Source organism: Delphinapterus leucas, chromosome 11 (assembly GCF_059928025.1).
Source record: "Delphinapterus leucas isolate spDelLeu-1000000601 "Yukka" chromosome 11, BTC_Dleu_Yukka2, whole genome shotgun sequence".
NCBI classification, from domain to species: domain Eukaryota; kingdom Metazoa; phylum Chordata; class Mammalia; order Artiodactyla; family Monodontidae; genus Delphinapterus; species Delphinapterus leucas.
Genome location: NC_143139.1, coordinates 11,612,017 through 11,636,070, shown reverse-complemented (window position 1 = coordinate 11,636,070; position 24,054 = coordinate 11,612,017). Strand labels below are relative to the sequence as shown.

Sequence of the window (24,054 nt, the reverse complement as noted above, 5' to 3'; positions counted from 1 at the left end):
ATCTCTTAGGCAGGACTCTGGAGTAGTTCTTCTAGTTAAGTATAGCACCTTTTGGTGATGGCATGAAAACTGGTTGTGGACAAATGCCTTCTAATTTGTGCTCTTTCAGAGGTCAGGTTGAGTGTCCCATTACCAATTGCTGATGCAGCTGGAGGAAGGCCTCACCAGTGCAGGACAGGCAAAGCCAAAGCCCTGGATCCCTTCCGCCTGGGGGCTTCTCTCCTTGCAGAAGTCCTTCCTCCTCCCTCTGAAAGGTGTTTCCATTTCATGGACCTGGTGACTCAGCTGGGAAGTTAGCTCATATCTAAAGTTATAATTCTTAACATCCTCTGAGAATATTTCCATCTTAGTGAAGTTTTCTGAAGACTAATAATTCTCGATATTCAGAAAATCTGTTTTATATTTGTGGGATGACAGACTATGAGACTAATTTGGGGATAAAGTAGCTCTTGGTTTGGCCCTCCAAATTATATACTAAGCAACCCCTTCGTCAGATGCTAAGGTCCTACAGAGCATCTGGGCTAGATCCCATGAAGCAGTGGCACTGTATTTTTAAATTGATCTAGAGATAGCCTGAACACATCAGAAATAGCTTTTAGTATACAAATTTATATCAACTCATCCTGCATAAAGTGCAGACAACAAAAAGAGAAGAGAGAATGAAAGGACTATTAAAAAAAAAAAGGCTTTTTCCTAGGACAGAGGCATTGAGGCTGTTATTAGCGACAACTGGAATAGGGCAAACCATAAACTATGAAAATGATCTGAGAGAAATACAGACAAATACAAACCACCCTGTCCTTAAGAGCTTTTGTTTTTTCCTGTTGTTTATCACTTCTATCTACAACGTAAAGTTAATCTACTTGTCCTTACCGATTTAGTGAAACATGATTTTTATATAAGATATATTTGAACCAGTCTATCCTCAACTTTCTTAGGTCTCAGTATCACAGATAAGTAAATATTACACCTGTGTTTCTAGATAGTTCTAGATAGAGCATGGGGGAAGTTATAATGGAAGAGTCATAGTCCCTGGGAGAAATTAAAAATCACTTAGGATTTGCTCTGATATCCTTTCAAAGTGATTGGAATGTTATAAGATCCAGAATTTAAATTATACTAGCTAACATAAGTATCTGAATATATAATCTCTAAATACCTGGGTTTAATTTAGCTTTGGATGAACAACCATGGAGACCTCTAGTACAAATCTAATTTGTCTTCCAGGAAGCAAGATCAGTGGGCCCGGGATAACATCAAAAATTACAAGGATGACCCATTTTGGAGACACACAGGCTATGTTATGGCACAAATGGATGGGCTATATGTAGGGGCCACGAAGAGGGCTATAGTAGAAGGAACAAAGGTAAGATTTTTTAAAAGCTACTCAGGATTTATATGGTATGGCAAGAATATTGAAAATTATCTTTAAAATTATTGATACATTCCAATTAAGGAGAAGATCAAATTAGGACTAGAGAATAAATTTCTTGCACAAAAGAACTGTCTTATCTATCTCATTGCTAGCACCTGACTCAGTGTCAGGTTAACTCACAAATAAACCAGCTTGTTTCTGTGTTCTTTCAGTCTCATTCATGCTATACTCTGGGGTAGGTTAAAGAGCCCCATATGAATGTACTAGCTATTTAATTAACCTAATAAAGCAAGTGTTTTAGACAACATGTTTGTTAAAGAAAAATGTCTAAGTTTTATAAAATGTACAATAATATTCTATGATTATATATTGTTATATATTATTATGTATAATATTCTGTTTTTAAAAAACTGTGAGGTGGGTAATAGGAGTTTATTATTTTTCCTTAAACTGTGCATATACATCTTTATTCTTTCATATGTATGGTATCATTCTTAATTTTTAAAATAAAGGCAAAATATTTAAAAGCAAATTACAAACTGAAAGATATATTGCAATTCATCTCGGAGACAATGAACTAATCTCTCTAATACTTAAAGAACTCTTAAAAGTAGGTAAACAAGAATAACCTGGTAGAAAAACAGATAAAGCACATTCACAGTTCACAAAAAATAAATCCAAAGATTTTTAAACATATGCTCAGCAGTGCTCATAGTAGAAGAAATGCCAGTATAAACTACAATGAGATACTGTTTTTCACCTGTCAAACTGGAAATAAACTAATTGTTTAATATGTTGTTAGGCTGTAATAGTATAATTGAAATAAGCCCTATGAATACAATTTGGAAATATCTGTTAAAATCAAAATCATTTCTAGAGCTCTGTGCCACACACAGACTCACACACATACAAAATGATGTGTCCAAGTCTGACTATTGTTACATTATTTATATTAGCAAAAGACTAGAAACCACCTGAAAGTCTACCAATAAAATACTGGTTAAAAATATTATAATGCGTCCATTCATTGGAATACTATTTAAAAGAATGAGGAAGATTTTTATATCAAATATGGAAAGGTCCCCAAGATATGAAAAGATATTAAGAGAAAAAAATCAAGGTGAAGAGAAGTACATATAACACGCTATCGTTTATGTTAAAAAATGTATTTGTAAGACATTTTTAGAAGTCTAGAGATACGCAAGAAACCAATAAAAGTGGTAGTAAGCTGGAGACAGGGTGGGTCTTGAGTGAACAGAGGATAGGAATGAAGAGAATTTCCACTATAGATCTTATAATTTAAAAAAATATTGAATAATGAATGGATTACTTATTCAAAAACAGAACAAAGAGAATGTTTATATAAATAAATAATCAGGTGGTTTTTCTTCTTGCTTTTGCTTTTGTTAAAATTGTCATGTGTATTTGTCTTCTCACCACCTCTGCCCGAAAACCAATTTGTTTGTAGATGCCTAGCCCTGGGCGACTCTGGTGGTTTGAATCTGGCTGGAGCAGTGCTCTCTAGTTAACACAGAGTTCATGTTCAAGCCTGATAATTGCTCCAGGTTTAATGCTGTCAAGTCTGTTAGTCCTGTTTTGAACATACGATCAAAATCAAAAGCACCTTAGTTGAATATTTTCGCTGTAAAGCAGTGCTTCTCAGCTAAGGATGACTTCTCACCAGAGGACATTTTGCAATGCCTAGACATTTTGGGTTGTCAAAATTGGGAGGGTTCTACTGATATCTAGTGGGCAGAGGCCAGGGATGCTGCTAAACTTCCTACAATGCCCAGCCCCCCTGTCCAACAAGAAAGACTTATTTGGCCCCAAATATCACTAGTGCCAAGACTGAAAAAACCTGCTGTAGAGGAATGCAAGCAGAGGGCTCCGTTTATTTTACTCTCATAGGACCCACTCCCCAAATCTGTGGCTAACAGGCTAAAATGTCTCACAAACTATAAAGTAATAAAAATCATTTTATAAACTACAACAAAATCTAGTGTATCTGTTACATTAGGGAACCTTCACAAAGGAATAATGTAATGGATACCTAGCAACAGGAGCCCTCACAATGACATCTGATTGTCTGAAATCAATGTTAAGTGCAGTCTCTCTCTTTTCCCAGCCCATAACCCTGTTCCAGATTCAGTTCCTGAATGCTGTTGGAGATCTGCTGGACCTGATTCCCTCACTTTCTCCCACAAAAAACTCCGGCCTGGAGGCTTTTAAGAGATGGGACATGGGACATTGCTCTGCTCTTATTAAGGTGAGACATGCGACAGCCTTTCTCTTCATCCTTCTTCTGGTCCATATGGACTTTTTCTATATGTCGCCCAAGTATGGTAACATCTTATCACTCCCAGCTATAGTTATATATCAGCTCATGGGTTCCTCTGTCATAGAAGTTAAGAACTAGAAGGAACTGATGGAGGGAATTGGATGTACGTGATGTTACCCGTTTCTTCCATCATTTTTCCCATGCTCTATGTACCTGCCACTCCCACCATCCAGAGTCTTCCATTTCGGAAGCTAGGACAGACTCTGTCTGTTTTGTGCACATTAAAGGTTAATTTTCCAGTAACAAAAACAGCAGTAAACGCCTTAATAGACATAATCCCTCTACACTTCCTACATTTGTAGTCAGTTATCTGTATACTTCACTATGATTCTGGCTATAGGTTCTTCCTGGATTTGAGAACATCTTTTTTGCTCACTCAAGCTGGTACACGTATGCTGCCATGCTCAGGATATATAAACACTGGGACTTCAACATCATTGATAAAGACACCAGGAGTAGTCGCCTCTCTTTCAGCAGTTACCCAGGTAAATAAATTTAGAGAGACATCTGAGTACTCTGAGTACTGTTTCAGGATAAAACCTTAGTGATTTAACTGGAATGGAAGAAGAAATGTTTAGTGATTAGCATACATTAATCAAAATTGGTTTTTAGAGTGCTATGAAATATAGCTCTAATACTTGTGTTTAATAGAATGTCATAAACTATGTTAATAGGGTTGACAAAAATTCCCTTCAACAAATGCCAATTGAGTATTTAAGCACAAGGCACTTGCCTAGGCTCTGCAGTAGAATCAAAGATGAACGAGGTAGATCCTGATCTCAGCATCTCCTTGAGAGCCTGTCTCCATTTCTCTTTTTTTATGATTTCTTTTTTCTTTAAATTGGAGTATAGGTGATTTATCCATTTCTCTTATTCTTTGCGATATCCACAGCAGTTTACCTAGTATGTGGCACCTAGTACTTAATAAATTTTTGCTGAATGGATGGGTGAATGAATGTACAAGCTTATAGATCTTACACAAACAAGATAAGTACTATACAGATAAGAACAATATTATTACTGGATACTGTATAGGCTACAAAAGAAGTGTAAGAAATGTTGTGAGTATTCAAAATAGGGACAACTCACATCTGATTGTTGGGTAAAGGAAAAAGGTGGACATTTGAGATGAACCATGAACGATGAGTAGAATTTGAGCAGGTAGAGATGGATGGGAAGGATGATCTTTGTAGAGTTGGGATTGCAAACTCCTATACCTAAAGGAGACAGAAGATGATGCAAATGAATAAAGGGGCTGGTATAAGAAAATAGAAATGGAAACAATTGTAGCAAACACATGGTCCATTGACAGGGAGCCAGTCGGCTCCCACTGACTATTGTCACCCAGCCATCTGGAGATCAGTATTTCCATATCCTCTAGCTTCTCAAGAGAGAAATATGGATTTGAAAAACAAAACCCCAAAACATGTGTCTGCTAGCTGGAATTGCCCTCAACTGCAGGTTTGCAACCTCTTCAGGAAACATCATGAGCAAAGGCAAGGGGGAAATTCTTACCAAACATCTAAGTGTCCGATGCAGATGTGATGTGGACACTTTTGACCTTTAATTACATATATGCAACTGACAGGGTGGTTATACCAACCACCTGTCATATCTAGCTTTGTAAGAGTATTTGTGTCAGAGTATTATTGTCCCTTCTGGCACTGTTGTTCTTGATAATATTAACATCACCCTATCGGGAATTCTGACCAGGGGAATAAAGTGATGTCTTTCTGTCCTTGTGACCTGCTCCTTCCTTTGAGACCACTTTGATTTCATCTTTGTCGTAGCTTGCTTAATTGTTTTAGTACTGAGGGGGACTGAGAACTCCTTTCTCCAAGTTCGACTGTGCTTTGATTCTTCTGTGTTCCTTTGCACTGAAATGTAACGACGGCAAGATACTGAGACAGTCAAATATTCGTACTCTTCCTCTTGTTTGTGATAGAATGCAAAGTCCAGCTGTTACCTGAAACTTTTGCTTTGAAATCTCTGCAGAATGGTGTTCTTCCATGGTCTTAATAGTCTTGAATCCCAAAGGTAGTGGTGGAGAAGGACGTGGAGGGATTTCCTGTGAAACTTTTGACCTTGCTCATATTTGCATATATATCTTCCAGAATAGATAGATTTAGAAGTAGACATATATAGATAATAGAGCTCTTTAGAGCAATTAAACTGAGAGAAAACAAAAGACTCTTTTTTTTTTTTTTTTTTTACTCCAAGATGTTTTTACAGGAGCCAGTGGAGCAATGTCATTCATAATTTCTCTAACTGGACTGCTTTGTTCTCAACAGCAAACATGTCGAATTTTATTTATATTACAAAGAATTGTTTAGTTATGGGGTCAGCCACATGGAATTCATCGCATAGATATAAAACTAAGCTATACCATGAACTTTATGCCACGTGTATGCGCTGTTGATGCCAGAAATAAGCTAGGTGACTTGTTGTTTTTCTTTGGTGCAGGAGTACCGTGATAAATTGAGTGGGTTAGGAGCGTGGTGTCAGTTTTGTATTCAAAGGGGCAGGACCTGGAGGCTCTTCCTGATACGGACAAGGATATTAAGAGTTATTGAGTCAGAACCGATAGATCAAGTCATGATATAATTTATTCAGCTACAATTTTCTATTAAAGTGTGCTAAGCAGAGTATTTGTGATGAAAAACAGGACAAATGCAACCCCTATTCTAACAAACTTTACATTCTGGTGAAAAATAGACACAAATAAAAAAGCAATGACTAAAGTGTGATTTGTGTAATAATAGAGAAGCCTAGTTTGGGGATGATGAGATAGCTTTTAAGAGAAAGTAAAATTTATGTTGAGACACAAAGGCAAGTGTAAATTCCCCGGGTTAATTGGGATAATGGGGTGATAGAATGTTCCCTGTGGAACAAACAGCACATGTAAAGGCCTATGGGCAAGAGAAAGTGTGGAGAAGGCCAGGGAGAGGGAATGAAGGGCAATGCAAGACCATTAAAATGACAAGTGAAAGTGACATTAATAGATTTGTATTTTAGAATTACAAAATGTCTGGCCCAGGAGAGGAGGACAAGAGAGGCTTCCCACAGAACATGTAGAAGCCTGAGGCAACAGTCCAGGCAACTCAAACCACATAAAGTTTTGCAGATGGTCAGTCAATATACGGATGGAAGATTGATATTGTAATAGTGTTCCTGTTGTCCTTGCCAGAATCCTTGAGGGATAATTGCCTAATAAGAATTGTTGGAAGGGCACTCCCAAAACTGTACTCTAGCATAGAATAGGAGGAACAATAGTAATCCTTCACAATACATTCATCAATATTGCAAAAGGATTTGCAGACCCCAGCTCACCCAGGCTTATCTAAGCCAGTCTCATGCTCTGTGTTCACGAGAGTCCCAGCTGACTCCGTAAAAATACAGGTAGTTATTCAAGGAAATAATATAATAACCTCCATCTTAATCTAGAAAGGATTTAAGGTGGGGTCCAAGGTGGCAGAGCAGGAAGATTCTGAACTCACCTGCTCTCACAGGCACCCTAAATGTACAGCTACATTTGGATCATTTCCCTCTGAAAAAGATCTGAAAATGAAATGAACTGATTCCCACAACAGAGAATAAAAGGACCACACTGAGACAGGTAGGAGAGGTAGAGACATGGTCTTGCAAAAGACCCCACTTTATTGTGTGCAGCAACACGCGATAAGGAGGGATCTCATGAGACAGGTGCTTCTCCAGGAGGAGCAAGGGATTGGTGACGCCCACCAGGCATCCCAGCCCCTGCGATCCGCACCAGAATGATGAGCTCCCAAAACGTTTGGCTTAGGAACCCAACAGGGCTGATGTCCAAGGGTACCAAAGTGCTATAGGAAACTGAGATCCCCCTAGTAAAGGATTTGCATGTGGTCTTACACACCCCAAGTCCCAGAAAAATAACAACAGTTTGGAAAGTGCCACATGTGAGGAAGAGTCATTTGCCAATCTAAAGGCTGGAGAGGCAGGGGACAACCAAAATGGTCCTGCAGGCAGAGGCGCTGGCGGAAGCCATTGGTGCGTTCTCCACCTAGCGTGCTAGCACAGGTGGGTGAGCCTGGATACAACGCCCTCCCACTACCTAGCGAAGCAGGCAGGGGTGAGTGGCCGTTGCAGCGTCCTACTTCCTTGCTGAAGTCTGCACATGCAGTGCTTGCGACACTCCCCTGCCCCCTGGCTGGGGCTGAAGAACTGCCTTTCTGAAGCCAGTGAGCGGGCCCCATCCCCTCCACTCTCCAGCTGCCCTGCTAAAGCCAGTGAGCACATTCAGTCCACATAGGGGACACCTCTTGATCCCCCGGCCTTGCTGGCCAGGGACCCTGGCATTCCTGAGCTCCACAAGACGGTAACGATCAGAAAGACAGCTCTTGGCAGGCTACCACGCCCAGGGCACTGCACAGACAGCAAGCTGAAATAAAACCCAAGTATCCCTGTGAAAAAGACCTATTTACTTAGCCTGATGCTTCAGCTTCAGACAGACTTCAGGTTTCCCACGCATCTAGAGGCTAAGGGGACATTGCCAGGAGACATAAGCTGGGAGACACCATCCTTGTACATCCCCTTGGCCTCACTACAGCTCGGCAACACTTCCCAGGTAAAAAGCTTATTCACTTGTCTGGAGCCCCAGTTTTTGCAACTGTCACTAGGCCCTAGGCTGCCAAAGGTCACGCTTACCCTTGGGCTTACGCGTCTGCTTTCACCTGTGTTCTCATTGCAGTGCTGCTTCCTTTCTACCCAAGGGCAGCAGGGGAGGCGACAAGTGAGCTTTACTCTGTATGCTCCCCCACTGGGCCCTGTGGCAGTCACGGCACCCCCTGCAGGCTCTGCACCACGTGTTCAGCAGTGCTGTGGGGAGGGCTGGCCCTGGCCCCTAAAAGGGCTTTAAAAACCTTGCTTTCGGGCTTCCCTGGTGGCGCAGTGGTTGAGAGTCCGCCTGCCGATGCAGGGGACACGGGTTCGTGCCCCGGTCCGGGAAGATCCCACATGCCGCGGAGCGGCTGGGCCCGTGAGCCATGGCCGCTGAGCCTGCGCGTCCGGAGCCTGTGCTCCGCAACGGGAGAGGCTGCAACAGTGAGAGGCCCGCGTACCTTGCTTTCTAACACAACCAGGCCTTTGTAACAGATCTCATGCCTCCAGCTGATGAGGTGACATCCTGCTCTCACGAGTCGGTTACAAGTTGGATGGATAGTCTGTGGAGCAGCTGAGACTGCTCTTCTGCCTCCTGCCTCAGGCTTCTCACCTCTCCTACCCACGGGTGGGAGTGTATCAAAGGTAGGGGTGTAGGCAGCATGGATAGAGATCACATTCTAGGAGAGCACTGATTATAGCATAAGAAGTCTGAGAGAAGACAGACAAAAGTTGGAAATACGTTGATGTATGTTTACTCTATAAAATTCTGAATGTAATTAATGACCAGGAAAAGAACTATCATTCACATTTTTCTTAATACTATGGGTAAGACTTGCCATTGTGGTCATGATTAACAAAGCACAGTAATGGTTTCTGAGACAGTCATTAGAATTCAGTATTTACAGGTGACATGATAAACGTTGCAGAGTCATTAAGTAAATGGTGTTAAGGAACTACAGAGGCAAAGAAATCTATGTTGTTTCAGTGCAAACAGGTTACAAAGAGTCATGGCTTTGAGAGTAATAATAGTATTGCTGCTTTTTTCTCATGAAGGGAGATATAAAATTTTCCAGAAATAATGCATCGCACTATAAAGAACCTTGACATTACAAAGCATCTTCACATACACTGATTGGATGATAGACAAATACATTAGTATGTTTCTCATTATTCTAAATCTTCATTAATAAATCACTACACTTCACATGGGCCCTTGAATTTCGTCATATATTTCTTAATCAAATTGTTTATTTAGGCAGGGGCCCTGCAAAAATTACTTGCCTGAAGCTCTGAATACTCTTAAGAAAGGTGGCCCTGTATTATTGAAGCAAAAAAAGAAGGTTTTGAATAGCCATGGTCTGTTTTACCTAAGAGGTGATAGGGCAAAGCAAGATAAAAGCCCTGGCTAGTCCTCCGCCAGGATACTGTATACAGACAACTCTTGATTTTGGCTATGCAGTCAAGAATCCCATAGGGAATGACGGCATTGAAAAGGTGGGCATTACCACTGCATGAACACTGCAGTGCAGAGATCTACTTACCATCAAAAAGAACACAAATAACAAATGTTGGCAAGGATGTTGAGAAAGGGAACCCTCGTACACTGTTGGTGGGAATGTAAATTGCTGCAGCCACTGTGGAAAACATTATGGAAGTTTCTCAGAAAACTAAAAATACAACTACCATATGACCCAGGAATTCCACTCCTGGGTATATATCTGAAAAAAACAATAACACTAACTTGAAAAGATACATGCACCCCAATGTTCATAGCACCATTATTTACAATAGCCAAGACATGGAAGCACCCTAAGTGTCCATCAACAGATGAATGGATAAAGAAGATGTGGCACACATATACAATGGAATATTACTCAGCCATAATAAAGAATGAAATCTTGCCATTTGCAGCAACATGGATGGACTTAGAGGGCGTTACACTAAGTTAATTATTTCACTTATGTCAGACAGAGAAAGACAAATACTATGTGATATCACTTATATGGAATCTAAAAAATACAACAAACTAGTGAATTTAACAAAAAAGAAGCAGACTCACAGATACAGAGAACAAACTAGTGGTTACCAGTGGAGAGGTGGGGGAGGGGTTTATAGGGTAGGGGGAGTGGGAGGTACAAACTATTGGGTGTAAGATAGGCTACAAGGATGTATTGTACAACATGGGGAATATAGCCAGTATTTTGTAATAACTGTAAGTGGAATGTGACCTTTAGAAATTGTATTAAAAAATAAATAAAATTTGTTCATGTCAAGAAAAAGATCTACTGATTTCCATTGCATTGAAGGTTTAAGTCAATCAGAGATAATCAACCTGTCAGTAATACTGAGTCTTCCAACCCACAAATATTGTTTATTTATTTAGATCTTCTTTAATTTGAGCGATGTTTTGTAGTTTTTAGTATATGGGTCTTACATACCTTAAATTAATTTGAATCCTAAATGATTTTTGATGCTACTTTTATTCCTTTTTCCAATTGTTCATTGCTTGTATATATGCATTAGTTATCTATCGCTACATAACAAATCACCCCCAAAATTAGTGACTTGAAATGACAATAACCATTTAGTATCTCATAGTCTCTATGGATAAGGAACTTAGATAGGGCCCAGTGAGGAGAGCTTGTCTCTACTTCACTATATCTGGAGTTTTAGCTGAAGACTCAGAGACTGAAATCTCTGGTAACTTAACTAAAGCTAAAGGATGTACTTCCAAGGTGACTCACTTCCATGGTCAAGAAGATGGTGCTGGGAAATTGATTCCCCTCCATGGGCCTCTTCACAGGACTGCTCAAGTATCCTCAGGACAGGATTCCCGGTTTCCCCCAGACCAAGTGATCTGAAAGAACACGGCAGAGACAGCAATACCTATTATGACCTGTCTCAGACGTCATATACTGTCACTTCCACCACATTCTATTTATTAGAAGGAAGTTATTATGATCAGCCCACATTCAAGAAAAGGAAATTAGAATCTATCTTTTAAAGGGAAAATTGTCAAGGAATTTGTGGAAAGTTAAACACCACCACCACAATATAGAAATATTATTTTTTTGTATATTTACTTTTTCTCTTGAGAACTTTCTAAGTTAATGTATCAATCTAATAGCTTTTTTGTAGATTTCTTGGGATTTTTCTAGATACAGAATCAGGCCATCTTTGCATAAAGACAGTTTTACTTCTCTCTTACCTTGTATGTCTTTGTTTTCTTTCATGAATGTACTGGGTAAGACCTCCAGGACACCGTAGACTAGAAGTGGCATGGAAATCTTTGCCTTGTTTCTGATCTTAAAGGGACAAGTATTCAGTCATTCACCATTAAGTATGATGTTAATTGTAGGCTTTCTGGATACCCTTTATAAGGTTAAAGAAGATCCCATCTCTTCCTACTTTGCTTAATGTTTTTATCATGAATGAGTGCTGCATTTTGTGCAGTTCTCAGCTTCTATCTATGATCATATGATATTCATCCTGTATTAATATGGTGAGTTCCACTGATTAATTTTCAGATATTAAATCAACTTGGCATTCCTGGGATAAACCCCACTTAATCATAATATATTATTCTTTTTTATTTATTTTTTATTCAACGTACTAATATTTTGTTAAGGATTTTTTCATCTAGTATTCATGAAACATATTGGACTGTGGCTTCCTTTTCTTTTAATAGTTTTGGTATTGGGGTAAGCTTGTTCTTATAAACTGAGTTTGGAATTATTTTTTCCCTCTGTGTTTTCTGAAAGAGTTTGTGTAGGACTGCAATTAGTTTTTTCTTTAAATGTTTTAAAGAATTCATTGACTAAGCCATCTAGACATAGAATTTTATCTGTTGGAAAGTTTTTAACTATGAGTTCAATTTCTTTCATTAATATAGGTCTATTCAGGTTTTCTAATTCTTCTTGAATCAGTTTTGAAATTTTGTGTCTTTCAAGGAATTTGCCCATTGACTCTAATTTATCATGTTTATTGATATAAAGTTATTTATAATATTTTTATTTACTTTTTAATGTCTGTAGGATCTGTAGCTAAGTACCTTTAATCATTCATGATATTATGTCTTTTTTCTTTATCTGTCTAGCTAGAGGTATATAAATTTTATTGATATTTTCCAATAACCAGATTTTCTTTTCATTGATTTGTTTCCTATTGTCTATTTTTCTTCCTCATTGATTTTCATTCTTATCTTTATGATTTTCTTTTTCTCTACTTACTTTGTGTTTAGTCAGTGTAGTTTAATAGAGAGCCAGAGGTTTTGGCAGGGACTAGCTGAGATTTTAGAGCTAACTCTCTCTGTGGTTTTCTTGTTTCTAAGGTTTTCTCTAAATTTCCACTTGTTCTTCCAGCTCTGGATCTTGCCCTTTGATAGCTGGAGCAGTCTGAGCTGTATATGAGCTCAGAGCAGAGCACCCTCTGTCAAAGTTGCAGCAGATTTGTATATCTCACCAGTAAGAATTCAGTCTTACAAGGGTAAATCTCTCAATTCTTTCTGGTTTTATCCCAAGCTCTTTGGCATCTCTCACATTCTTGCATAGTTAGTGGTCAGCCAGGAAACTAGGCAGAAATTATGTTCAGATTTTGGATCTCTGCTCTTCTATACTTCTCTCTTGCTTTCAAAATTTCCCCCTTTGGGACTTCCCTGGTGGTCCAGTGCTTAAGACTCCCTGCTACCACTGCAGGGGGCATGGGTTCGATCCCTGGTCCGGGAACTAAGATCCCGTATGCTGTGTGATGCAGCCAAAAAAAAAAAAAAAATTCCCCCTTAAATTCTCAGATATCTACAGCACTGAACTTTGAATACCATCTCAAGTCACTATGGCTGCAGTTTCCCACCACCAGAGCTGGCAGTGGAGGATTAAGGAATGCACTCAAGCAATGAAGCCACATACTCATATTCTTTTTTTAAAAAATTTTTGTTTGTTTGTTTGTTTTGCCGCACTGTGCAGCATGCGGGATCTTAGTTCCCCCACCAGGATTGAACCTGTGGACCCTGCAGTGGAAGCGTGGAGTCTCAGCCACTGGACAACCAAGGAAGTCCCCATACTCATATTCTTAACTAATAGGATCAGTGCTCAGTTTTTCCCTGCCTTTGGTCATTTTCTAGTACCTTCAACTAGTTATTTTACATAGTTTTATACAGTGTTTATCATTTTTACTTGTGGGAGAAATCATCAAATTTCTTTGTGCTGCCATTGGAAAACTCACCCTTGGTATGAGCATTTTTATTGCCTTTTAATACGTTTTACCCAAATGTTTTCCATATTAACAAAAGTATCACAAGAGCTCCTGGTCGAAACCTTCGCTAATTTTCAGGCTGAGTCAGCTACCCCTCCTTTCAGCTTCCTCGGTGCCTTGTGCACAGTTTCTTCAGAGCCCACGTTCTGTATTCATGTCTGCATCCTCAGGGCCAGCAGAGAGCCTTGCACGTTGTAATCACTGAACAAATATTTATGCAAGGAAGGAGAAAAGGAGAAAAGGAAGGAAGGAGGAAAAGATAATGGGAAGAAAAAAGAAAGGAAACAGGTTACAGATAACCCCTTCTGATGTGGACAGGTAGAAACTGGAGAAAGACGGGAAATGCAGTGAGAGGTGAGGAGGGGCTGCCTGAGAGAGCGTCATCTATGAATATATCACAAGCTCATTGTTTTCTCTTCATCCTGCCCTCCCTTCTATACCCTTGATTTGAAAAGAAGAGTCCGAGATGTTCATGAATTGGTATCAAGGCATCTCAGATGCAAACCTGTATGTTCAGCACAGGGATTGGACCTTGAAGCTAATCCTTTGCAGCCACCCTGATTATGAATGACATGAATAGGACCCAACTAGTTTTATGGGCATTGGGCAGCACCCAAGATTTAAGTAAGTTACCTTAAAATCGTTTGTGCTTAACTTGTTATTGAAATAAAAAGAAAAGAAGTAATGTTTGTTTAGCTTCTATTTATGTGCCTGGCATTATAACTGACACTCTGTGTATGCATAATACACATTTGGTGTGTGTCATGTCACTTAATTTTCATAAAAACCTAACAAGGAGGGTATTGTATCAGCATTTTTCAAATAAAGAAACAGGTTCAGAGAAGTTAAATACCCAGCTTAGAAGTTGGGCACTGGGGTTCAAACACAACATATCTGACTATAAAATACCCAGTGTTTGTTTTCAGAAATGGTTCTGTTTGTATCTAAGTTAAATGGTTAAAACTAAAAGAGCCATGAACTCAAAGGACCTCCTGGGATGCCAGGTGGGTGGAGCTTTTGTGTGGGAACAAAAGCTGGAACCTATTCAAAGTGTTTTAATTGAGGGTTACAGTAAATAATGATGATGCCTATGAGGCTGAGGCTTCATGCTTGCTTAATTATCTGTAAGTGGAGCTCTCTGGAACACACTTAGTGTGTTTCACCAAGCATGCATGTGTTCCTACTTTGCATCACATCTGGGCATCCCATCACCTCCCACACACATGTACATACCCCTTAAAATTTCCTCTGGAGCTTGCTAAAAATGCAGATTCTAAAGTGCCATCCATAAGAATTCTTATCTAGTTGATCTGGGCTGGTGCATTTGTAACAAGCACCCTAGGTGATTCTAACATATTGGGTCCAAGCCCATCCTTTCAGACTCTGGCAGCCTTTCTGGTCTGGGTAGCCATGACTTTGCTCAGCCTTCTCCTGTTTGAAGTTCAAATACTTGAAAGTAGATGCACAGGGAGATAAAAGAATAGTCTCAAAGCCCCAAGAAAATGTAGTCAAGTCTCCTTCATAATCCATAATGTTATTACTTTCATGTGTTATTAAATTGCCTCTGTAGTTGTAAACATTTTTAATGTGATTGTATAATTACTTTTATTAATTTCATGTTACCTCTTTTATCTTAGTTCCTTTGATCATAAGGCTGAAATATATACAAACAATCTGTGATTTAACACATGCCAAGATTCATATCTTCTGCCTTTAAAAAGTAGAACCAAAGGAGGAGAAGAAATAAAAGTAGAACTAGGGCACCCATTCCAAAGGACCATAGATAGATTTTGTAGCACTTCATTTCTGCTTTCCTAAGTATCAATACCTTCCTTTTGTTTTGTATTCCTCTTTGGCACCATCCCAGGATATTGATGACTTCTGCCAGGCCACAGCTGTCTTGAACATCTTTCCCCACCTAGCTAAGGAAGCTTCCTCCCTTCTATCTTTCCAGAAATCCCACCTTATTTTCCACACTTTTCTTGACTGACTGGTCATAAGGTGATTTTCCCCAACTCCACCCTGTCTAAACATGCAACCCCCCATGATTCACTCTCTTCCCAATTGCTTTGAATGCATTTGCTCTATTGTGTATAAGTGTTGTCACTGTTGCCATGACTACCTATCTGTTTCCCTCACATCTGTCAGGCGAATGTTGTAGTGGAAAAGGCATGTGTTGAGGTTCAGTCCTAAATTTATTCCTGACAATGCTGTTTATTAGCTCTAAATAGCTAAATATTTTTTAAATTAGCTCATCTAAGTGCTCTTTTTGTGAAGATCAAATGATAGTATCCATCCTTCTAAAGCAAGGTTTCTGCTGTGTCGTAGGTACACAGTAAATGTTAGTGACCACCATCTTCTCTTTCTTCCTTGGATTTAACATTTATTGAGCACCTACTATGTGTCAAATCCTTTTCTGGTGCTAGAGTGAACAAGACAGGAAAAGTTCCTGCCCTGGTGGAACTTACATGCTATGGGATAGATGGAAAAGGAAACAGTAAACAAGCAAATAATATAACCTAAAATAAATAATTTATTATTGAAGAAAAACAATTTTATGTGGATAATAACAGAATATTGGTTAAACGTAAGCCATCTCTTCATAATTACTTTCTGTAATCTTTAAGAGATTATTATTATTATGTTAGAATTAGAATTATACTAATTCTTTTATTTGGACCACTGCAGGATATTCAAACTCCCGAGTATGGCTTCACGTGCTTGAATACCTAATAGTATGAATCCTTCATTGATCACCTTCCTATTGCAGGATTAAGCAGAAATCTGCTAAAAAAAAATACGTACTTGATAGAAGAATAATTACTGGAAAGTGAAGGGGAAATTGATTGGTTCCAGTTAGGATCTTGGCAGGAAGAGAAGTAAATGAATGCCATTCTGGAAGGAGGAAGACTGAGTCCATTGCAGAGTAGACAGAATAAACGGCTGGAGGATTTCATGTCCTGGGATAACAAGGAGAGCACAGGCTGCCTTTTCTTAGGCAGGAAGCGGAAGACTTTCCAGCTGTAGACAGTAACCTTACATAGGAGTTCTGGTGGAGACTCAGAGGGGAGCAGAGGTGGGCAGAGAGGGCAGTCTGGACATATGCCTTTTGAAGAAGGTCCTGAGAGAATTCTGATACAGTCTCTGGGCTGAGACCCATTGCACAGTGCTTGAGATACAGTAAGTGTTTAATAAAATTTTATTGACTGTCAGACTGGCTTAGAGAAATCAGACAGCCCAGCATAGGTGGGTGCTTTTCACAGGTCTGAGAAGTGATACAGTTCCTCTTCAACTGTGGGAAAAAGCTGAGCAGAAAGGCTGAGTATGGCGCCAAGATGTTATTTTGTTTTTTCTCTTTTTAAAAAAAAAGAAAGAAAAGAGTTCCCAAAGTGTCACATCCATCTGTGTTAAAATCAAATGGCAGGGCTTCCCTGGTGGCGCAGTGGTTAAGAATCTGCCTGCCAATGCAGGAGACATGGGTTTGAGCCCTGGTCCGGGAAGATCTCACATGCCGCGGAGCGACTAAGCCCATGCGCCACAACTACTGAGCCTGTGCTCTAGAGCCTGCGAGCCACAGCTATGAAGCCTGCATGCCACAACTACTGAGCCCGCGCACCTAGAGCCCGTGCTCCGCAACAAGAGAAGCCGCCGCAGTGAGAAGACCGCGCACCGCAACGAAGAGTAGCTCCCGCTCTCTGCAACTGGAGAAAGCCCGCGGCAGCAGTGAGGACCCAGCGCAGCCAGAAATAAATAATTTTTTTAAAAAAAGAGAGAAAAGAATCAAAATAAAATAAAAAATTTTTAAAAATCAAATGGCAGTAAGACATTTCAAAACAAAATATGTTGTATAATTGGATTACTATTATTATATTAGCTACTGCTGAACCTCCAAATTTTGTGCTGGAAACGTGATTATTATTGCTTTTGAGTCCACACGTCAGCTAAATGGTTCTTTCTGGTGTCTCCGCTGGGCACATCGTGCGTCTGAGGTTGGCTGGGGTTGGGTGTGCAGCTCTGCTGACCTTGGATGAACTCTGTAGCACTTTGGGGGACTGGCCAGCTAGAGGCTGGCCCTCCTGCATGTGGTCTCCCATCCCAGAGACTAAATTAGACTGGGCTGGTTTACACTGCTGTAACAGGGTTACAAGAGGTGAGAAGAAGTATGCAAGGTCTCCTGAAGCCTAGACTCAGAACTGGCGCATTTTGTTAGCCGAAGCGAGTTCCGGATCCAGCTCAGATTTAAGAGATGGGGAAACAGACAATGCCTCTTTCTGGGAGATGTTGCAAAGTCCCGTTGCTGAGTATGGATAGAGGGAGGGGTGAGGAAATGCAGCACAGCTATTTTTACAATCATGATCCACACTCCTGACCCTGAGTTGTATGTCATTTATGTCCTTTGTCAACACTGAATCTACTCTTTTGGAAGGAAGGAATGTGTGTGGTCTTCAGAGGTTTGGAGCAGCTAATGCATGTGATATGCAAATAAGCACATTTTAAATTTTTTATTTTATTTTTTAATGGTTTATAACATTATATAAGTTTTTTGTGTACCTACGTATTATGTTTCGACTTCTGTATATACTACAGCATGCTTATTCCCAAAGGTTTAGCTTCCATTCATCACCATGCAGTTGACCCCCTTTATCCATTTTGCCATCCCCCTGCCACCGTTCCCCTCTGGTAACTGCTGCTCTGTTCACTGTATCTATCTGTTTGTTTTTGTTTGGTTTGTTCATTTATTTTTGTATTCCACATATGAGTGAAATCATATGATATTTGTCTTCCTCCATCTGACTTACTTCACTTAGCATAATACATTCTACGTCCATCCATGCTGTCACAAATGGCAAGATTTCATCTTTTTATGGCTTAGTAGTATTCCATCACACACACACACACACACACACACACACACACACACACACACCACATCTTCTTTATCCATTCATGTGTCTATGGGCACTTAAGTTGTTTCCATATGTTAGCTTTTTTTGTTGTTGTTGTTGTTGGTATGCGGGCCTCTCACTGTTGTGGCTTCTCCTGTTGCAGAGCACAGGCTCCGGACGCGCAGGCCCAGCAACCATGGCTCACGGGCCCAGCCGCTCCGCAGCATGTGGGATCCTCCCGGACCGGGGCACGAACCCACATCCCCTGCATCAGCAGGCAGACTCTCAACCACTGCACCACCAAGGAAGCCCCATATGTTAGCTATTTGTAAAGAATGCTGCAGTGAGCATAGGGCCGCATATATCTTTTTCCAATTAGTGTTTTCATATTCTTTCAATAAATACCCAGAAGTGGAATAGCTGGGTCATATGTTAGTTCTACTCTTAATTTTTTGAGGAACTTCCATATTGTTTTCCACTGTGGCTGCACCACTTTACCTTCCCACCAACAGTGTATGAGGGTTCCCTTTTCTCCACGTTCTCTCCATCGCTCTGGAAGGAGAGAACCATTCTGACAGGCATGAGGTGATACCTCATTGTGATTTTGACAGGCATGAGGTGATATCTCATTGTGATTTTGATTTGCATTTCCCTAATAAGAGTGATGTTGAACTTCTTTGTATGTGCCTGTTGGCCATCTGTATGTCTTTGGAAAAATGTCTTTTTTAGCTTCTCTGCCCATTTTTAAATTGGGTTGTTTGTTTTTCTGTTGTTAAGTTGTATGAGTTCTTTATATATTTTGGACATTAACCTGTCATTGGATATATGATTTGCAAATATCTTCCCTCATTTGGTAGGTTGTCTTTTCAATTTGTTAATGGTTTCTTTTGCTGTGAAGAACCTTTTTAGTTTGATGAGGTCCCATGTGTTTATTTTTGCTTTTGTTCCTCTTTCCTGAGGAGACATATTCAGAAAGATATTGCTAAAACCAATATCAAAGAGCATCTTGCCTGTGTTTTCTTCTAGGAGTTTTATGGTTTCAGATCTTACATTCAACTCCTTAATCCATTGTGAGTTGATTTTTGTGTATAATGTAAGACAGTGGTCTAGTTTCATTCTTTTGCATGTGGCTGTCCAGTTTTCCCAACACCATTTGTTAAACAGACTGTACTTTCTCCATTGTATGTTGTTTGTTCCTTTGTCATAAATTGATTGTCCATGTATATGTGAGTTTATTTCTGGGCTCTCAATTCTCTTCCATTGATCTCTGTATTTTTCTGGCAATATCATGCGAAATCAAGGAGTGTGACATCCCCAGTTTTGTTCTTTTTTCTCAGGATTGTTTTGGCTATCTGGGGTCTTTTGTAGTTCCATATAAATTTTAGGATTTTTGTTCCATTTCTGTGAAAAATGTCATTGGAATTTTGATAAGGAGTGTACTGAATCCATAGATTGCTTTAAGTAATATGGACATTTTAATAATGTTAATTCTTTCAGTCAATGAGCACAGAATATCTTTCCATTTGTGTCATCTTCAACTTCTTTCAACAATGTCTTATAGTTTTCAGTGTACACGTCTTTCATCTCCATGCTTGAATTTATTCTTAGGAATTTTATTCTTTTTGATGCAATTATAAATGGAATTGATTTCTTAATTTCTCTTTCTGCACAACAGATTTTTGTATACTGATTTAGTACCCTGAAACTTGACTGTATTCATTTATTATTTCTAATCGTTTTTAGGTGATGTCTTTAGGGTTTTCTATACATAGTATCATGTCATCTGCAAACAGTGACAGTTTTACTTCTTCCTTTCCATTTTGGATGCCTTTTATTTCTTTTTCTTGCTTAATTGATCTGGCTAGGGCTTGCAATATTATGTTGAATAAGAGTGGCAAGAGTGGATGCAGAAAAAGCTTTTGACAAAATTCAACATCCATTATGATAAAAACCCTCCAGAAAGTGGGCATAGAGGGAACATACCTCAACATAATAAGGGCCATATATGACAAACCCACAGCTAACATCATATTCAATGGTGAAAAGCTGAAAGCATGTCCTCTAAGATCAGGAACAAGACAAGGATGCCCACTCTTACCACTTTTATTCAACATAATATTGGAAGTCCTAGACACAGCAATCAGACAAGAAAAATAAATAAAAGGAATCCAAATTGGAAAGCAAGAAGTAAAATTGTCACTGTTTGCAGATGGCATGATATTATACACAGAAAATTATAAAGATGCTACTAAAAAACTACTAGAGCTCAACAGTGAATTTGATAAAGTTGCAGGATGCAAAATTCATATACAGAAATCTGTTGTATTTCTATATACTAACAACAAACTGTCAGAAAGAGAAATTAAGGGAACAATTCCATGTACAATAGCATCAAAAAGAATAAAATACCTAGGAATAAACCTATCTAAGGAGATAAAAAGACCTGTACTCAGAAAACTGTGACACTGATGAAAGAAATTGAAGACCACACAAACACATGGAAAGATATACCATGTTCATGGGTTGGAAGAATTAATATTGAAATGACCATACTACCCAAGGCAATCTACAGATTGAATGTAATCCCTATCAAAATACCAAAGGTATTTTTCACAGAACCAGAACAAATAATTCAAAAATTTGTATGGAAACACACAAGACCCTGAATAGCCAAAATAATCTTGAGAAAGAAGAACAGGGCTGGAGGAATCATGCGCCCTGACTTCGGACTATACTACAAAGCTACAGTTATCAAAACAGTATGGTATTGGCACACAAAAAAAACAGATACATGAATCAGTGATACAGAATAGAGAGTCCAGAAATAAACCCACACACTGATGGTCAGTTAATCCACAACAAAGGAGGCAAGAATATACAATGGAGAAAAGACAATCTCTATAATAAATGGTGCTGGAAAAACTTGACAGCTACATGCAAAAGAATGAAATTAGAACATTCTCTAACACCATATAGGAAAATAAACTCAAAATGGATTAAAGACCTAAATGTAACACTGGAAACCATAAAAGTACTAGGAAAAAACATAGGCAGGACACTCTTTGACATAAACTGTAGCAATATTTTTTGGATCTGTCTCCTCAGGGAAGGGAAACAAAAGCAAAAATAAACAAATGGAACCGCATTAAACTTTTGCACAGCAAAGGAAACCACTGACAAAACAAAAAGACAACCTACTGAATGGGAGAAAATATTTGCAAATGATATGACTGATAAGGAGTTAATATCCAAAATATATAAACAGCTCATATAACTCAACATTAAAAAAAACCCAACTTGATTAAAAATGGGCAGAAGACTTGAATAGATGTTTTTCCAACAAGACATACAGATGGCCAACAGGCAGATGAAAAGATGCTCAAAATCATCAATCATCAGAGAAATGCAATTAAAACCACAATGAGATATTACCTCACACCTGTCAGAATGGCATCATCAAAAAGAACACAAATGACAAATGTTGGTGAGGATGTGGAGAAAGGGAACCCTTGTACATTGTTGGTGGGAATGTAATTGGTGCAGCCACTGTGGAAAACAGTATGGAGGTTTCTTAAAAACTTAGAAATAGAACTACTATATGACCCAGCAACTCCATTCCTGGGTATATATCAAAAAAACCTAAAACACTAACTTGAAAATACACATGCACTCCAATGTTCATAGCAGCATTATTTACAATTGTCAAGATATGGAAGCAACCTAAGTGTCCATAAACAGATAAATGGACAAAGAAGATGTGGGACATATATATATATATATATACACACACACACACGCACACATATATGATGGAATGTTACTCAGCCATAAAAAAGAAATATTGCCATTTACAGTATTACTAGAATCTTCCCTCTTGATACTGCTTTTGCTTCATCCCATAGATTTTGGTAAGCCATATTTCCATTTTCATTTGTGTCTAATTTTTAAAAATTTCTCCTTTGATATCTTTGTTGACCCAATAATTGTTCAGTAGCATGTTGCCTAGTTGCCACATATTTGTGATATTTCTGGCTTACTTTTTGTAGTTGATCTCTAGTTTCACACCATTTTGATTGGAAAAGATGCTTGATATGATTTTAATCTTCCTAAATTTATTGAGACTTGTTTTGTATCCCAACATATGGTCTATCCCTGAGAATGTTCCACGTGCACTTGAGAATAATGTGTATTCGGCTGCATTTGGATAGAATGTTTTATATATGTCTATCAAATCAGTCTGGTCTAAGGTTCATTTAAGGCTGCTGTTTCCTTGTTGACTTTCTGTCTAGATGATCTATTCACTGATGTAAGTTGGGTATTAAAATCACCTACTATTATTTTGTTGTCTCCCTTTAGGTATGTTAATAATTGCTTTATATATTTTGGTGCTCCTATGTTAGGTCAGTATATAGTAATAACTGTTATGTCTTCTTGACGAATTGTCTGCTTTACCATTACTTAATGTCCATCTTTGTCTCTTGCTACCATTTTTGCCTTGAAGTCTATTTTTCCCATGTGAGAATGGCTACACCCACTTTCTTTTGGCTGTCATTTGCTTAGAGTATCAACTTCCATTCCTTCACTTTGAGCCTGTGTTTCTCTTTAAAGCTGAGATATGTCTCCTGGAGGCAGCATATAGTTGGGTCTTATTTTCTAATCCATCCAGTTATTCTGTGTCTTTTGATTGGTAAAGTCAATCCATTCACATTTAAGGTGATCGTTGATAGATGAGGACTTAGAACTGCCATTTTATCTTTTATTTTCTGGTCGCTCTGTATCTCCATTGTTCCTTTTTTTTTTTTTTTTAAGATCTTTATTGGAGTATAATTGCTTTATAATGGTGTGTTAGTTTCTGCTGTATAACAAAGTGAATCAGCTATACGTATACATATATCCCCATATCTCCTCCCTCTTGCGTCTCCCTCCCACCCTCCCTATCCCACCCCTCTAGGTGGTCACAAAGCCCTGAGCTCATCTCCCTGTGCTATGCAGCTGCTTCCCTCCATTGTTCCTTTTTCCTTGTGTTTCTGTCTGCCATTTTAGTATGGTGGTTTTCTATGATGTTTTTCCCTATTTCCCCTTGTTTTTATGTTTCCTCTCTCTGCTCTAGATTTATGTTTTGTGATTACCATGAGATTTGTATGAAACCTATCATGGATAAAATTGTTCTTTTTCTGCTGATAGTATCTTATCTTCATTTGCCTACATGGGTTTCCTCCTTTTCCTCTCCCCTTTTTACATTTTTGTTGTCTTAAATTATTCCTTTTTGTGTTGTTTGTTACTAAATTAAAGTAGCTAGAGTTATTTTTACTGCTTTTTTCCCTTTAATCTTTATGCTGTAATTAAGTTTTTAATAACCTATTCTGATATAGAATAAGTTGCAATTTTTTTATTCTGTCTGTCCATTTACCATTTTACTCAAAGTTTTGTGTACAGTACTTTTCCCTTTTCATTTCAGGTAGAAGAGCTTCTTTCAACGTTTCTTTTAAGGCACATCTAATGTTGATGAGCTCAGTCAGCTTTTGTTCGTCTGGGAACATCTTTATTTCTCCTTCATATCTGAAGGA

At 38.8% G+C, this 24,054-nt stretch overlaps 1 protein-coding gene across 2 annotated transcripts in view; it reads left to right on the top strand.

The window, feature by feature from the left end:
• PLBD1 (phospholipase B domain containing 1) overlaps positions 1 to 24,054 on the top strand; it is a 68,909-nt gene that overhangs the window by 30,954 nt on the left and 13,901 nt on the right. For both annotated transcript variants that reach the window (XM_022577648.3, XM_089920346.1), the window contains 3 exons: positions 1,228 to 1,366; positions 3,501 to 3,641; positions 4,054 to 4,198. In XM_022577648.3, coding sequence (XP_022433356.1) covers positions 1,228 to 1,366; positions 3,501 to 3,641; positions 4,054 to 4,198 — 425 coding nt within the window. The remainder of the gene's footprint in view (positions 1 to 1,227; positions 1,367 to 3,500; positions 3,642 to 4,053; positions 4,199 to 24,054) is intronic.